This window comes from Aythya marila, assembly GCF_965140915.1.
Source record: "Aythya marila genome assembly, chromosome: 7".
NCBI classification, from domain to species: Eukaryota; Metazoa; Chordata; class Aves; order Anseriformes; family Anatidae; genus Aythya; species Aythya marila.
In genome coordinates, this window is record NC_139048.1 from 16,283,320 (window position 1) to 16,299,565 (window position 16,246).

At 49.2% G+C, this 16,246-nt stretch overlaps 1 protein-coding gene across 1 annotated transcript; it reads left to right on the forward strand.

Moving 5' to 3' along the window:
• Positions 1 to 10,581: 10,581 nt before the first annotated feature.
• Positions 10,582 to 15,871, forward strand: HHEX (hematopoietically expressed homeobox). The gene is made up of 4 exons (XM_082764279.1): positions 10,582 to 11,080; positions 12,615 to 12,793; positions 12,960 to 13,010; positions 14,625 to 15,871. Exons 1-4 carry the CDS (start codon positions 10,699 to 10,701, stop codon positions 14,856 to 14,858), a joined length of 846 nt encoding a protein of 281 aa, XP_082620405.1. The 5' UTR covers positions 10,582 to 10,698; the 3' UTR covers positions 14,859 to 15,871.
• Positions 15,872 to 16,246: the final 375 nt, after the last annotated feature.

Sequence of the window (16,246 nt, forward strand, 5' to 3'; positions counted from 1 at the left end):
TCCATTAATTTGTCTTCTCCCTTTCTGAACCCATTTGTACTTTTGGCATCCAGAGCTTCCCATGGCAACGAGTTCCACAATTTAATTATGCACTGTGTGAAAAAGTACTTCCTTTTGTTTGTTTTAAACCCGCTAAAACAGAATTACAGGATGCACAACAGAATTACATGGGCAGACTTAAATGGGAAGATAATGTGGTACGACAATGGAAAATCAGTCTCAGTGTGGAGAAATGGAAACCAGCTTTGTTTTTCTGTTACTCTGACCACTAGTACAGGGTTAGTTAGTACTTCCTATCATTCCTCTCCCTGTCATAAATAAACCAATTTACCCGACTAGCGCAGAGTCAGAAAACAATCAGAACTCCCTACAAAAATGACAATTTTTGTAAGAAAAGCAAGGTCTGCGGTCTTCCCTTTCTGTCTGGGTGAAGAAGATGTTCTGACTAGTGCTCCATGCAAGGAGGGCCTCTGCATTTGCATTTGAGTTAGCTAGGTGATACAATGGTTAAAAAAATTCAATATGTTTTGAGGCTCTCAGTAGAGACACACCACAGGGAAGAGAGAGCGAGCCTCTCTTCTTGGAACTGAGGCGAGATAGCATCTGGAAAAGGTGAGCGAAGTTCTCTGCACCTCGTTACCAGGAAGACAAGCTGGAGGAAGTTCAGAGAAGAAGAGCCAACTGTAGCTCTATGCTTGGAAGAACTAGCTGATGAGAAAAAGCATAAAGAGCTGACGATGTAGAATTTGCTAATCAACACTTCAGGAATAAGATGACATAATAACTGTTATATAATGTTTTAAGCATAAACCTGCAGGAATGAGAGGCACTAGGTTGGTGTGGTGCAAGAGGGTAATGTAAGTAACGACGAGCTTAGCAGAAATAAAATGTAATAACAGTACTTCATCATCCACAGCCCTGCCAGATGTATGCGTTTGACCCGGCCTTTCAAGGTCTCCGGTGCATTTGCCAGGAGTATAGGTTATGGTGCTCTCATCCTGTGGTGAGAGGTGTGGGCACAGTCATTAGTAACATTGCCCACCCTAAAGAAGGGCTCCTGTGTGCTGGGGGCCACTCGAGCCACCTACTCATGGCCAGCAGAAAGGCTCATTGGGGTTGTTGCTCTGCCAGTCCCAAAAGCAGAGAGCAGCACTGTTTGTGTCCCATGCTCTGGTCTGTGGCAATGCTGGCAAGACCTCGACCTTGGTTCAGGCATTCTCTGAAGAAAGCACACCCCTGCGTCCAAGTTAAGGTGCAGGCAGATATGTAAATTAGTTCTGTTTAGGCTTTATCCATAGCTTTCTGTGTACTCTTAAGAACCTATTTATGTCCTGAAACATGTAGACAGGGTGACTACAGTTTCCAAAGCCCATATAATAAACTAAGTATGAAGAAAACTAGGAAATAGAACTGCAGCATGGAATGAAAAAGCGATGGGCAGAACATGAAAGATGAGTTAGAACAAACGTAACTGCACCGTGGTTTTGAAGAGTATACGTGGTGCAGCAGACTTTTTTCCTTCTGCTAGTTTCTGTGATTTTCTGTTTATCTAGAGCATCCTGACTCTTTAGGAATTTATTCTTCAGTGATATACAGGGAGATTTTGACAGGCCATGGTGCTGTCTACCAAACAAGCTGGTTTGTCTGTAGCACACACTTATCTGGACTAACTGACTTTATCATACATTCTAACAGTTTAATATTTTACAGGTGTCAAATGGGTGCTATGAAGGATACATACAGAGCAAGGTCATGTCTCCCAGCGGATTCTGTCCTGATATGAAATGTGATGTAATCTGAATGAGAGAAAAACAATAGAAAAGCAGCTTGGGAAGCTACAGAAATGAAGAGCTTGGTTGAGGCACATTATCTTCAGATGTAGGCAGTTCTGACATGATTCTGTAATCACAGGCCAATTAAATCTGCCTTGATTTACGGTCAGATTTTCGATGCATCAGAAGCTGCAGAAGAATACTCCTTCCTTCAGGAACAAATCTACTGGAAGGAAAAGTAATGGCAAAAGTCTGGTAGTTCCTGACCAGTTCCTCCCAGGCTGTCAGAAGTTCTTCAGTAAATAACTGTGAGCTACCTCTACTCTCAATTTAAAATGGTTAGATTGTTTTAGTTAACCCTGAAATTTTAATTTACATTAAGCTTTTAAGAAAATTACTGATATTGTTTAAACTTCACAAAGTCAGATTACATAAGCTTAAAACACAACTATACAGAGGACAGTGTAAAATCAGATCTTCTAAAAGAAAGATTTTTTTTTTTTTTCCAGTTAATTTCTAGTATATGTTAATAATATCGTATGAGAGATTTTGGTCTATTTTCATTCTATTATTAGTGAGACTTTTCCACCATCTGCAAGTCTCTGAAGTCTCTGTCCTGGTGAGCAGTCTACCTTCTGCATCTTCTCCCCAGATGCTCTGTGTATCCAGTGAGTCTGAACAGATTTTTAAAATCCTGTGTTTGTTCACATGCAGATTGTATCTTTGGCTGTACCTTGACATGTGAACAACCACATGGATAGGCATGTGACCAATAAGCTTAACATTTCTCACTACTCATTTTATGAATGATCCCAGCAAATGTCATTGCCTATCATTTCCTCAGAGTCCGTAGAAGAGGACACACTTTCGAACCATGGGGATTTGTTAAATGTGCTAGGAAGAGGAACAATGTGGGGACCCGATGTGGTGCTTCTTCTCCAGGCATTTCATGCATGTGCTTGATCCAAAAAACGTGGCTGCAGAAACATGTACTTTAAATGTCTCTGAATTAGTCCGATAATTCAGCAACTGAACAGCATGCAAGCATCTATGAGGATGTAACAATAAGCTCTGGGTTTAAGTCCTGCTGCCTCTTCTCAGCAGCTATCAGCTGGCTGCTGAGGATACTCTTCAGCTACCTATTTGGGTTGTTTTATAGTAATTTTGCTGCAGGTTTTTTTTTTTTTTTTTTTTTTTTGAGCAAACATTTTACAATAAACTATGGCCAGAGATCAAATTTTGGATTAGCATCTGCATCAGGTTTTACTCAGAGGTTATAGTTTGGGTTCAAGAAAACCTCTGGGCTATGGTTTAGATTCTGCAACACTTAAACTCCAATGTCTGCACCTACAGTTTCAGGCCTCAATACCAGGATGAGGTAAGATTATGAGATGGTCAAACTATGGAAGGATTGACAAAGAGCAGCTGTTCTGAAAAACTAGTTAAACCCAATTCTTGAAGTATTAGAAAAGAACTGGAATCTTTCATACATAAGGTCTGACAGACAGATTTTATATCAGTGTATTAATTTTCATGCCAAGTGTGATTTAGTTTTTGTTTTGCCTTTACAAAAAGTATTATAATCAGTACGGGTTGTGCTGTAGATATTGCCATCCCAGTGTATATTGCTGTCCCAGTTTCCATTCAACAGTAAGTGTATGTGGTACCACACACCCTGCTATCAGCCTGACTGCACGTCTGCCAGGAGAGCTCCACTCGGCTGCACAAGCATTTCAACAGGTTTCTCCAACCAGCACTGCTGACATGGAGAAGCAAACTGTAGAAACACAACAGCTCAATCAAGATAAAGTTTCCAACCAGGCTCCAGAGAAGGGAAACAAACATAGCAACAAACAAACAAAGAAAGGCTATGAAATAAACTAACCGAGAGCAGCAAAAGTTGCCATTTTGCAAAAGTGTTCCCTTAATTCCAAATGCTGAAGAGATGCAAAGTTTCTTGCCTAACAGGGGATTACTGCTGCAGACGGTGAATGAAACCGGACACAGCAAAAGCCCACTCAGGATGCTCACCTACACCTTTTTCTGAGCCAGCTCGAGCTCACATCTGCTTAGACAGCCGACAGCAGATACAGAACTGATATGAGGCTCTTTTTATTAAAAGATGCATGCTTTCCAAACACAGAAAACAACAAAATGTTCCAGGTTGGATGTCAATCACTTCTATATTCCACACATAGAATGGAACCACTACCATCTTTCTTTGACTGGGGAAAGTATCAGATTTTTCTGCTTTGCATACTAAATCATGTGGGTTTCCTCTCCACTCCATGATAGCATTGCCTGGGCCCAAGATGGAGTTGTTGGCAGAGCTGGGCAATTCAGAAGTTGGTGTTCCCAAATTCTACTTGAGAGGAGCAAGCTCCATGTGAAGGCCATGTTGGCTGCTCTTTCAGGAGCTGTGGCATCCTCCCAAGTCCTCGTCCCAAAGCAGAAGTCCTATTCAGTGGGTGCCAATATTCCTGGGGCAGCTGAAAGTGCCATTAGTGTTCTGTGACACTGAGATTTTGCCACTAGCGGGAGACCCCATACTGTCATCAGACCTAGCAGTAACTCTCCTGCCTCCTCTGGCATGAACTAGCAGGATATACTGGCATGATAATGATTCTTCCTTTTATTTCTGCCATTTAATATAGTACTTTACATGATATTTCCATATGCAACCGTCAAGGCAAATTCTGTCACGCTGTTATGAAAAGCTACATGATTTGCCTCTGAAGATCATCAGCTTCAATGGACTCCAAAACCATTACACAAGTTCTGAATTTGTCTCTAAGGCAATTCCTCTGCTGGCCTTTTACCGCCAACTCTACCCAAGATTTTGGCTCCTACCCATGGAAATGAAGCCTTTGAAGAGCTTCTGGACCTGGGAGTCTAGCAGTCTATTTTTCAGATGAGGACAGATTTCAGATCCATCCTTCTAATTCCGCAGTTCAACAGCCATTAATTGTTAGCTAGATTGTTCTTGTAAGCTTCTATATTTGACTATTAACAACTGCATGCATGTATCTGCTCCAGATAAAACAAACCTACCTAGGGATTGATTTTATGATGCCAAAATGATAAAGTTTGCTAAAAAATGTAGAGTGAATGTGTAAGCTCTGGAAAACATTAACAAAAATAACTAAGTAACACTCCCCATTCATACCTAATTCCTACTGACATCAAATTTAGCCGTGTGTACTTTGGACCCACTGGAACTCTTGCAATGTACAATCTTGCTGCACAAGTCCTGTTTGAAATGTACAATATTCTGTATTCTGATTATACTGTTAAAAAAAAAAAAAAAAAAGGTGTTTTGTCATCACTGTAGTTTAGGCAGATTCTCCATTGTCTGCTATCTTGTTAGAGTCATTTACATCAACACAGAGTGGGTGTACAGTAGCCAGTAGTCTGTGTTAGCAGCATTTTATGTTCAGTTTGCACTTACGTAAATGATTGTGCAAGATGTGAGAGAGAATCTAGCCCCTGGGAATTATATGTGTTTTTGGGTGTAATCTTGAGGTGTGTAGCCAACACATAAGAATATAGAGAAGTTTTAACATGTTACTCTTGCCATCACCCCAAATAAATATAATTAACCAAGGAGCTTTCAATTGCACTCATAGGCAGGATCCAGAATAGTGCATGTTTTGTGGTGGCAGATATATAGGAAATATGAGCCTGTAAGGAACAATATATTGCTTTGTTTTTCATAGCATTGTTCACCACATTCTCATAACGGTCAGATAAGAAACTGTTTGGGCCAAGGAAGGGTTAGGAAATTGCATTCCAAAAAACATTAAAGATTAAACAGAGTTTCATAGGATGCTTTTTTGCAATTCAGAAGAAAACTGGTGAATTATGTCACACTGAGCTGAATTAGATTTAAACTCTGGTTTCAAGAAGCTGGTATCACTGTACTTGCTAGGACAGCCCAGTCCAGAAAGAAAGAGGTATTAGGGTATGTTTATTGTATGGGGCCATGTGTTCCTTCCTTCCACCACAGAGCCATAAATGTTGCATATCCCACTTTGCAGAGTCAAGGTGTCCCAGAAGAGGTATTAACATAATAATACTGGGGGCTAGAGGAAATGGAAGCACCTTACCTATGTGCTCCCTGGAGGTTCTGGCATATGTTGGCTTGGAAATCTTTGACAAGACTCTAAAGCACCATTAAAGCTATTCTGTGCCTTTTTTATTATTATTATATTTTCCACAGAGATGGTGACAGCAGCATATAGAAAAAGGGCACACTGCTAGCAACATGTCTCATACCCACAAATACTCAGCGCCAAGCAAGAAGAGCTCTTTGAGTCATTGGAGAGCCAAGTCAGGCCCAAAACCTACAGAGGCATTTGTGTCTCTCTACAGAGGTTTGGGATCATTTTGTGTGACTGTAAAATACAGCCCCAGGTGGAAGATCAAAAGAAGAACCAAAGAAGCAACCCCTGGCTGACTTTCTGCTGGACACTTTCATCTCCTGAAGTTTCCCTAGTGGTGGAGCACCACAGGTTTTCAGTACAAGGCAAGGATACCTAAATGCTGGCAAAAGAATCTGATTTCCTATAACCTTATGCTCAGAAACAGCTGAGGCAGTTTTGCTGAAGCCTTAAAGGTACTCAGCATGAGGCAGATTCCCCCAGAACAGATTTCAGATTTTTTTTCCACCTGAATTATTTAGATTTGGCAAAATCATAATCAGATGAACATAGGGATGTAGGATGGAAAATGATAAGCCCCTGCCAGCTCTGCCTATAATAACAGTTCACATGTTGTCCAGCCCTTTTCAGACCAAGATTTGTCTTGTTCAGCTACATCTAATGAATTCTTTAGAAAGTGACCTGCCTTAGTTTTTGCTATGGTTGCAGTGCACTTAGTAAATCAAATCAGGATGGTGAGGAGGAGGAGGATGTAAGAAGTGAATATCTAACAGATGACTTATCTGGAAGACAGCAGCACTGACTGACATCACCTCGCAACGTGCAGTGCCTCTGTCTGGAGCAGTCTGGCTTCGACGGCGCTAGGAAAATCAGAGAGGTGAACTCCCTTCTATTTCCTCCTTGGATGATGTTCAAGGCTGTGGCCTCACCTCTCTTGGAAGAGTCTTGAAATACTTTCAGTAATGGGAAGGGATGGAATGGCTGCAGGCTGGATCCTCTTGGAAAGCGCCAGCTAGCATTAGCAGATGACTCTCCTGGTAGCCCACACTGGCTGGTAAAAGATGGACTCTGCTGGATCACTATCTATTTGTGTACAGCCACAAGCAGTTATTTCAGCTAGGAACAAATAATCTCTGGTGTAACTCTCCTGAGGTCTGCAGAGTCCCAGAGGGTGCTGTTGTGGCAAAACTCCCATTTTTGAAAGCAGAAACTGGGCAGGTGCCATGACAAAAAAATATGCTAGTGGTAAGAGAACCTGTGAAGCAAGCAGAGAGTTCTGGACTTCAGGACTCGTTGCCCTTAAACATCGAAGAGGTGGTTTATAGCCTGGCATGACCGCGCGGGAATCAGGAACCTCTGTGTGGCGTCGCGGCAGATAACCAGGGGCATGCGGTGGAAAATAACGCCTCGCATATGCCGCTGGTTTGGGGAGCCCCTGCGTCCATTTCCTGATTTTCCGACGTTTGTTTTTTTGTTTATTTGCTTGGTTTTCGTTTTGTCTGTTTGTTTGTTCTCTTCCGCCCTGTTCCGTTCTGTTCCCTTTTTCTTTCTAGCACCACCTGGTCCCCTTCGCCCCGGCGCTGTGTGCACCTGAGCGCCTCCCCGGGCCGCCCCCAGCACCGCCACAGCGGGAGGGGTCCGCGGTGGCCGGCGGGGGTCCCCTACCGGCCCCCCAGACCCCTACCGGCCCCTTCGGATCGTCCCGGACCCCCCGAGCCGGAGCTCCGGGCAGCATTGGTGTCGGGGAGGGTAGCAGGGACCGTCTGGAGCAGGTCGGGTCCCTGCTTTTCTTTCTTTTTCTCTCTTTTTCTCTCTTTTTCTCTCTTTCTCTCTCTTTCTCTCTCTCTTTTTCTCTCTTTCTCTCTCTCTCTCTTTCTCTCTTTCATTTTTTTCTCTCTCTTTTTTTTTCTTTTTCTCTCTTTTTTATTTTATTATTTTTTATATAATTTTTTTTCAATTTCTTTCCTTTTTTTTTTTTTTTTTTGGTTCCTTTTGCTTCTCGAAGGCAGGGGATTTGACGGAGAGCGAACGGGAGGACAGGGCCCCGAAAGTTATTACAGCAAATAATGAGTTCTGCAGCCGATCCCTTTGGGCTGAGCCCTTGCCGGCGCGGGGATGCTCGCATCCCTCCCCGCCGCCCCCCGGCAGCTCCCAGCTTAGCGACAAAACTCGGGGGTGTTTCGAGTGCATTCCAAGAAAATTAAGGGGAAAGGTTTTTTAATCAGGAAAGGGGGGTATGTATTTTTTTTTCTCTCTCTCTCTCGAGCTTTCTCAGATGGACTGGAGTGCTTCGCAGAGGGAACCTGGCGAAGAAAGACCAGAAATCCCGCAGCACTTGCGCGGAGCTTGCAGTGCCTCCAAGCCCTTGTTCTAAATGCCCATCGCCGCAGAGATCCTGGTACTGTGCTTCTTACCTGGAGCTGCACTATCTCCCTCACAACAGAAACTACAAACAGAATGCGTGTTCCAAAAGAAAGGGAAAAAAGGTTTTATTTAATCCAGAAAATAATTAAAATCTCATGTATTTTTATTGGTTTTAGTATCCAGCAGAGTGAAAATATTGAAACTCCGAGACCCCTTGCATTAAAAAGTCACAACTGTTCTATTTTATTAGTTCTGACTGTGTGAAAAAAATTATAAGGACAACATTGAAAAAATCCGGGTTTTAGAGCCCCGAATGGCCATAAAAACAATAAAATCAACTATAAAACCTGCACTAGTGATATTAAAAAATTATGTAGTTCAATAAATGTGACATTTCATGAATGCGGATTTAATAGTCTCCAACCCGTGCAAGGAGGAAGGCTAAGGTCTAACAATTGAATTTGAAAGGGGCGGTGCTGCACAACTGCAAAATTAAGTGCTTCATTTTTCTTGTTAGGGATTATGCAGTGGTAGTGGAATGTAATAACTGTGCCATTAAAACTTCCTTTTAACAAGGCCTATTGCTTGTATAAAAGTCAGAAAAGAATAATCTCTTCCTCTATTTATTTGTTTCCTAATAATATGGCAAAACATTTTTTTTTCCTTTTTGCTTAAACTTGTTCTCAGGATTTTGAATCGACAGCTTGTAAAATATTGTGGAGGCCCTCTACGCCACTGCCTCATATCATGCACATCGTTATTCCAGAGGGCAACGGGTCATCGGTTTACTGTACATTTATTAAGTAAATCAAGCTGCAAATCCAACACTTCCAGATGAAAACATTAGCTAAACCCCTTTGGAAAGAGCAATGCCTGGGAGACTGAGCACGGAGAGAAAAAATAATCAAAACTGTCAGCTCACTTTACGTGTACCTGATATTTACAAGACACAAGACCACGCTTTAAAGGTGAGTTTTGGCATTTGTTAACAATGTAAAGAAAAAAAAAACAACCTCCCTATATTATTAAAAATATATATATTTCCATTTCACCAACACCCTTTCGTCTTGCTCTGAGCCTCTTAGTTATTAAGATCTTCGTGGGTTTGAACTGGAGACCTTTTTTTATTATTATTTTGGAGAAAAAAAAAAAAAAAAAAAAAAGCGAGAATACGAACTGTTAAACCAGCACCTGCTATTCCTTAACAGCCTTCTGCGCTCGCTGTCATCAGCCTGGAGGGGTCTGGGGGAGGAGGAGGGCCAGCGGCCCGGCGGGCACCTGCCGCCCGCGCTCCCACGGGGAAGGCACCGGCACCGCAGCCGCCGTCGGGCGGAGTGCCGAGGGGGGCCGGGGCGGGCGGGGTCGCTGCCCCCGGCGAGGGGCCGGGAGCCGCCGGCATGCGGTGAGCGCTCACGTCCAGTCCCGTCCCGTTACCCCCCCCCCCCCCCGAGAGGCGGTGGTGCAGGAGGAAGCACGCCGCGGGTTTTTGGAAACGAAAATCGCCGGTGTCCAGGTGGCGCTGCTGGAGGAAAGGAGGGCGACCGGCCGCCCGGCGCGGCCTCGGCGCCTGCTTCCCTTCGGGGCTGTCGGAAAGCCTGGGCCCGGCGCCGCGCCCGCCCCGTCGGGGGGCTCCCGCAGCCCCCGCGCCGCCCCGCTGTGTGCCGGCCGGCGTCGCGCCGTCGGTGCCCGGCGAGGCTCCGAGCAGGAAATCGCGCCGCCCCGCTCCGCGCCCCGCCGGGCTCTCGGGGGGACGGGACAGGGCCCCGCCGCAGTCCCCCGCCCACGCGTGGCCCCCGCTCGGCGGCCGTGCCCTCCCTGCCCCATTCCCGGTCCCCGCAGCCACAGGGAGAGACAGCGCGGGGCCCCTCCCGGGTTCCGCTGAGCGCGGAGGGGGAAACGGGGGGGGACCGGGGACACCGCAGCTGCTCACCCCCCGCTGCCCGCCTCCCCCCTCATCCCGGGTGCGGAGGGCTCTTCCCCGCGGGGTCTCCCCGCATCCAGCCGGGGGGGCGACGCCGATCCCCGGCCCGGTGCCGTCGGAGCGCGCCGGGTTCCCCCGGCCTCGGTGCCCCCGCGCGGTGCCGTCGGGGCCCGTCCCGCGGATCGGCGCCGCGGGGCGTTTGCTGCGGGGAGGCGGGCGGGCGGGGGGGGGGAGCGTTTGCCGGCGGGGGGTGGTTTCCCCCTTCCCTGGCCGGGCTCATTGGCTAGACGGAGCCGTGGCAGGAAGGGGACAGAGACCACGCGGGCTCCGCCCCGCGCCAATAGAAACCTATCGGAGGGTAACCCGAGCCCAGAGAAAGCCGCGGCGGCGGTGCCAGCTCCCGGCCGCGGCGCTCGGGGCCGGCTCTGGGCAGGGGTGGCCGGGGCGGCGCGGGGGGCGCGGGCGGCGGGGTGGCCGGGCCATGCAGTACCAGCCCCCGGGCGCGGCGCCGACGGCGGCCCTGGGCGTCGGCGTCCCGCTGTACGCGCCCACGCCGCTGCTGCAGCCCGCGCACCCCACGCCCTTCTACATCGAGGACATCCTGGGCCGCGGCCCCGCCGCCGCCCCGGCCCCCCACTCCCTGCCCGCCCCGCCGCCGCCGACGCTGCCGTCGCCCAACTCGTCCTTCACCAGCCTGGTGGCCCCGTACCGGACCCCCGTCTACGAGCCGACCCCCGTCCACCCGGCCTTCTCCCACCACCTCGCCGCCACCTACGGCGCCGGCGCCTACGCCGGGCCCCTCTACTCCTTCCCCCGCGCCGTCGGCGACTACACGCACGCCCTGATCCGGCAGGACCCCCTGGGTAAGCCACGGCCCCCCCGCCCCGGCCCGTCCCGGCCCCTCCCGTCCAACACGGGACAAGGCACGGGAAGCTGCCCCCGGCCCCTCCTGGCCCCGCCGCCCTCCCGCGCTCCCTCCGTGCCTCCCCGGCCTCCCTCCGTCTCCGTCTGATTTACTGTAAATTAAAGAAGCGCCGCGCTCCGGCGCTGGGAGCGAGACCACAGTGCGCGGCCGCGGTGACTCAGATTTGTTTTCCTTCAACCAAGTGACTCTGCGAGTGTCCTTAGTAATGTCGCGTGTGGTTTTGGTGGGGAGTTTTAATTGTGCTGGGAGATCGCAGCGCAGATCTGAGCCCTTTCCTGCGGATGACTTGAAAAACAGCCGCCGGGGCCGGGGCTCCGCTCGCCGGGCCCCCGCGGCTCCCCCGCGCCTGGGGGCGGCCCCGGCGGCCCCCGCTCGGCCCGGGCCGGGGGCAAGGTCCCCGCTGCGGGGGCCGAGCCCAGCGCCGCCCCGGCCCGGGTCGCCGCACTTGTTCGGGGGGATTGCAAAACTGGACCTGACTCACCGCGGCTGTGCAGTGAAAGAGGCTGACCCTTTCCGTTCATACAGGAAACCTTGAGCTCTCGATAGGAGTAAATCTGGTTTCAGAAGCTGTTAAGTGTTTTCCTGGCCGCCTGAAGCAGGCTCTTCCCCGGGAGTCGTGCACGTTGCTGATTACTTTATCGACATCCTCAATACAGACAAATTCAGGAAACACTCGACTTCTGATAGCCGGGATCCGTTTTTCTGATATTGTTCATTTCCTCTGTGTGGGATGTGACTTTATGACAGCTAAAATAACCAGTTGCTTCCTATTTTTTTGAGTCTGTTTTGCACCAGAATTACTAAAGCCTGACGCAAGCAAAATCTTGAAAAACAATGCAGCGAATTTCAAAGGCTGCAGGCAGCAAGACAGAAAGACAAACACGGTGACTCAGGGGCACTGGCCGGAGCCGCCGGGCCCGGGATGCGGCCGCAGCTCGGTGGCGGGGCCGGGCCCCCTCTGTGTCGCCTTCCCCCGCGGCTCCAGCCGGCCTCTGGGGAGCCCCAGCCCGGTGCGGGTCCCGGGGCCACCCCACTAGCCCCCAGCCCCGGGGGGCTCCAGGCACTGCTTGCCCCAAGCCACTGGGGCTGCTGGTGGTGCCTCCACAGCTGCACCCGACCCCAGCGCTCTTTTGGGGACGTCTTAGTAAGAGAGCAGAAGGAAGCAAAGGTCTTTTTTTTTTTTTTTTTTTTTTTTTTTCTTCTTCTTCTCACTCTTTTCTTTGCGAGATAGACCAACAGGAAACACATTGACGGAAACGTTGCCAAAGCCCGCGGAGTGGCTTTAACTGGTCTCCGTTTGGCAGAGGCGAAAAATCAGAGGAGGCGAAATCTGGGGGGAGGCTGAGTCAGGGGCATGGACAGGAGCAGGGCAAGGCTGGGCGCAGCCCCACCGAGCTCCTGGGCCCAGCCTCGGGACAGCCGGCAGTGGGGCCCAGCAGTGACGGCGGCGCTGTGTGTGCCTCTCTCTGAAGGGAAGCCGCTGCTGTGGAGCCCCTTCATCCAGCGGCCGCTGCACAAGAGGAAAGGGGGACAGGTCCGCTTCTCCAATGACCAGACCATCGAGCTGGAGAAGAAGTTTGAGACGCAGAAATACCTCTCGCCGCCAGAGAGGAAGCGCCTGGCCAAGATGCTGCAGCTCAGTGAGAGGCAGGTGAGGCCATGCTGCACAACAGCCCCTGCTCCTGCCCCTGCCCCTGCCCTGATGTCCCCAGCTCCCCTCCTCTGGGGACCAGCACTCACTTCTCTCTCCACAACTTGGGTGAGGCTCCCGTTGCTCCCCGACTACCCTGTGCCTTTTCTCTCGTTTTGTTGTTCAGGTCAAAACGTGGTTTCAGAATCGCAGAGCCAAATGGAGGCGTCTAAAGCAGGTACAGGGATGTTTCCGTTTCTATAGAAATAAGTATTTTAATTGTCTTATCTTACACCCGTGCTCGCCTATTCCAGGTTGTATGCAGAAGTCATCTGAAAGGCTGTTTAACCTCTTCACCTTGATTAAAAAGACAAATAGTCATGCTGGAATCCATGAGGGCTCATTCAGGCAGCACTAATGTTAAAAGCTCCTAATGTAGTTCCTATATCAATTATGCCCGGCTTTCACACACCGCCTATTAAAACTCCACGCTAATTGTTTTGTAAACCCATATGTTGTTTATCCAATTAACGTGGAGAAGATAAGTGATTGTCAGTAAATTACTTAGGCAGTTGTTTTGGAGGAGAATATTTACCGGCTTTTTAAATCACCCTCTCTTAATAAACACAAGGCGATTTATTCTGCAAATGCTGGGAGAGGCGAGTACAAACGCCTTGTTAGTTTTGAGGAGCGGTATGGAACATTAAGTCGCTTTTACTTTTTGTTTACGAATAGTTACAGTGCGTGAACTGAGTGGTTGAAGCGGTTTCCCTTCCCGCAACAAATTGTGCTCAAGTGGATATAAATCTGCCCGCACAGCCCAGAGGGCCGGATCCTGCCCTGCTCACCAGGGTCGGGGCCCCTCAGCTCAGAGATCTGTGAAAAGTCCCTGATACAGTGAGCGTGACAGGACTGGCGAGTCTCACTGGAAAATCAGCCTTTAATATCAAGAGAACAGAAAATTAATCACAGTGACAAGTTCTAGAATATTTATTCTGTGGCCTTTCACGGGGTTTCACCTCAGTACCTCTGTTGACTTTGAACACAATCTCTTCGCTCCTTGGCGGGACCTGACCCCTCCGCAATGTCCGGAGAGCTCACTTGGGACCTCAGCCATTTTAAGTCATTTCCTCCTTTTTGTTCAGTCACATCCATTTCTCCGAGCCCACACAAATGTGTCATGGGTGCGTGTCTCTGCCTGCTTTCTCTTTGCTTAGGAGTGTCATTTCATGCCCCGTAGGGGACGAGGCTCCCCAGGTGGCTACCGACACAGGGCTACTCCTGCCTGGAAGCAGGGCTCTGGCTTTGTGGGGGCTGGTTTTGTTTTCAGTGGTGTGTATTTTAATGTCGAGGTTTAGCCTCACAGCTTCGTTAGTACATTTTTTCCCATTCACTTTTGGACCACTGATGGACTCGGCCTCCCTCCTTTTGCCGTTGGGTGTAATTAAGGAAAGACCGGGGGAGGAAGAAGCTGTGTGTCCGTGTTTGTAAACTCATAATAAACATTTGCTTTGCTAAAGACAAAAGTTCAGAGGTTCCTGGGCTCCAGCAGCCCCAGTCTTTTGAAGTGGCTGCGATTACCATCGCCAAGGAGCCTCATTCGCGGCAGTGTCCCCTGTGGCTGCCGGGGCGCGGGATCAGAGCCGAGCCCCGCGTGCGGCCGAGCCCCCGGCCGGCCGGTGCTACTTGCAGGGTGGGAGTGTGGGTGGGAGGCCGGGTCGGCAGCGGGACACCTGCCCTTCCCTGCAGGGTCTGAGGAAACCCGTGGTGGTTTTCCCTTTCGGTGCAGCCCCTCAGGCCTCCTGGCACCGTGGCACGTATTTCTGTATCAAGCAGGTTTCTTTCCCTGCAGGAGAACCCCCAAGCCACCAAGAAGGAAGAAGTGGAAGGTGCTGACAGTCACAGTGACCAAAGGCCAGAGAGCTGCCCGAGCCCCGAGCAGAAGGGCAAGGAGGTGTCCTTGGACGGCTCACAGTACACCCCCTCGCCCGCCTCGCAGGAGGACCTGGAGTCAGATGTCTCCGACGACTCTGATCAAGAAGTGGACATTGAAGGCGACAAAGGCTTTTACAACCCTTCCCACTAACAGCCCCATGCAGAAAGTGGACCCTAGCTCGGCTTGCACTTTACTGGGGGCTGGTTTGAAAGAGTATTTTGCTACAGGAGAAGACTTTCAGCATTCCACTGGAAGAAAAAGAAACAACAGATAGACTCGTTTTATAATAAGCAGAGGAAGCAAGACGTATTTTCTGCAAACAGTCCATTTTTGGCAGATCTCTACTTTGGTTAAAGGAACAGATCCGTGGTTTGTATTTAATTTGTAAGATATATTTGTACATTAATTGATGTCCTAACTGGAACATAGTACTGCATCCCATCCTTACTTGCTGGGGGTCTGGATCAGCTGCTGTTAGGGATCAGGCAGAACTCATCTCTGGCTAGCATGGAAGTGAGTACAGATTGCAGGACTAAGCCCATTGTAAGTGTAAACAAATGTAGTTTAAATAGATTAATTTAAACACCCTTTGCAAGCAGAGAAATATGTTCTGTGAAATACAGAGGGATTCAACCATCCCGACAAGTGCCTTATGCTCATACTCTTTTACCTGCCGTGGTGCTCTCTACTGAGACATCCCTCTCTTTATCAGGTGGAGTCTTTGGACAGATCCATTTTTGCTCTTGCATGAGATAAATGTGCCTCCTCAAATTATTGAGGACTTTGCCCTGCAGTCTGGATGGTTCCATTTGCAGAAAAAAAAAAAAAAAAGTATTTTTCTCCTTGAAAAATCTCTAGCACTGTTTTTTCCAGATTTTATATTTGAGAAGAAAATGCAAGGAGTGATAGTGCCCTGCTGCAGGAGGGAACCTGGCATCAGCTGCAGGGGATAAAAGGGGCACAGAGCAGAGGGAAGATAATGCCTATTGTATACATATCTGCTTTTGTACATACTAGTTTGCTTTAAAAGTCTTACGGTTTTATACCTCATACTGTTCATATTTTGTACATATTTGTTCAATGTTAAAAGAAAGAAAAAAAAAGGCAAAAACTGGTATTTAATTTTTGATGGACTCATCTGTGAAATAAAACTAAACTCTGCACCACACGCCATCCAGTTTCTGGCAGCAGAATCCCCATTCCTCCCCAGCAGTGCCCGGGGAAGCTGTGATCGGGTTTTTCCCCCCAGTGCTGTGCCGGTGGCTGGTCCCTCGTGTCCGTCGTGTCCCGCGTGGGGTCAGTGCTTCGTTGCTGTTTTACAGCTGCTCTGCGGGCGAGCTGCGGGGCGGGCTAAGCCTCCGGAGGGGTGCGTGCGGGTCCCGGCTGGGAACCCGGGGGGGGGACAAGGGCTGGAGGAGGAGCGGGCTCTGCTCGGGGCCGGGCATCGACCCCAGCCGGGGCAGCCGCTGACCTGCCTGAGTCAATAGTGGTTATTCATCGGCTTTTCTCCGAAATGCCGCCGGCCCGGGGGCGCGGGA

Coding starts and splice junctions, on each gene's coding strand:
- HHEX (XM_082764279.1), top strand. CDS start 10,699: ATGCAGTACCAGCCCCCGGGCGCGGCGCCGACGGCGGCCCTGGGCGTC. Junction 11,081..12,614: donor GATCCGGCAGGACCCCCTGG/GTAAGCCACGGC, acceptor CTCTCTCTGAAG/GGAAGCCGCTGCTGTGGAGC. Junction 12,794..12,959: donor TGCAGCTCAGTGAGAGGCAG/GTGAGGCCATGC, acceptor TTTGTTGTTCAG/GTCAAAACGTGGTTTCAGAA.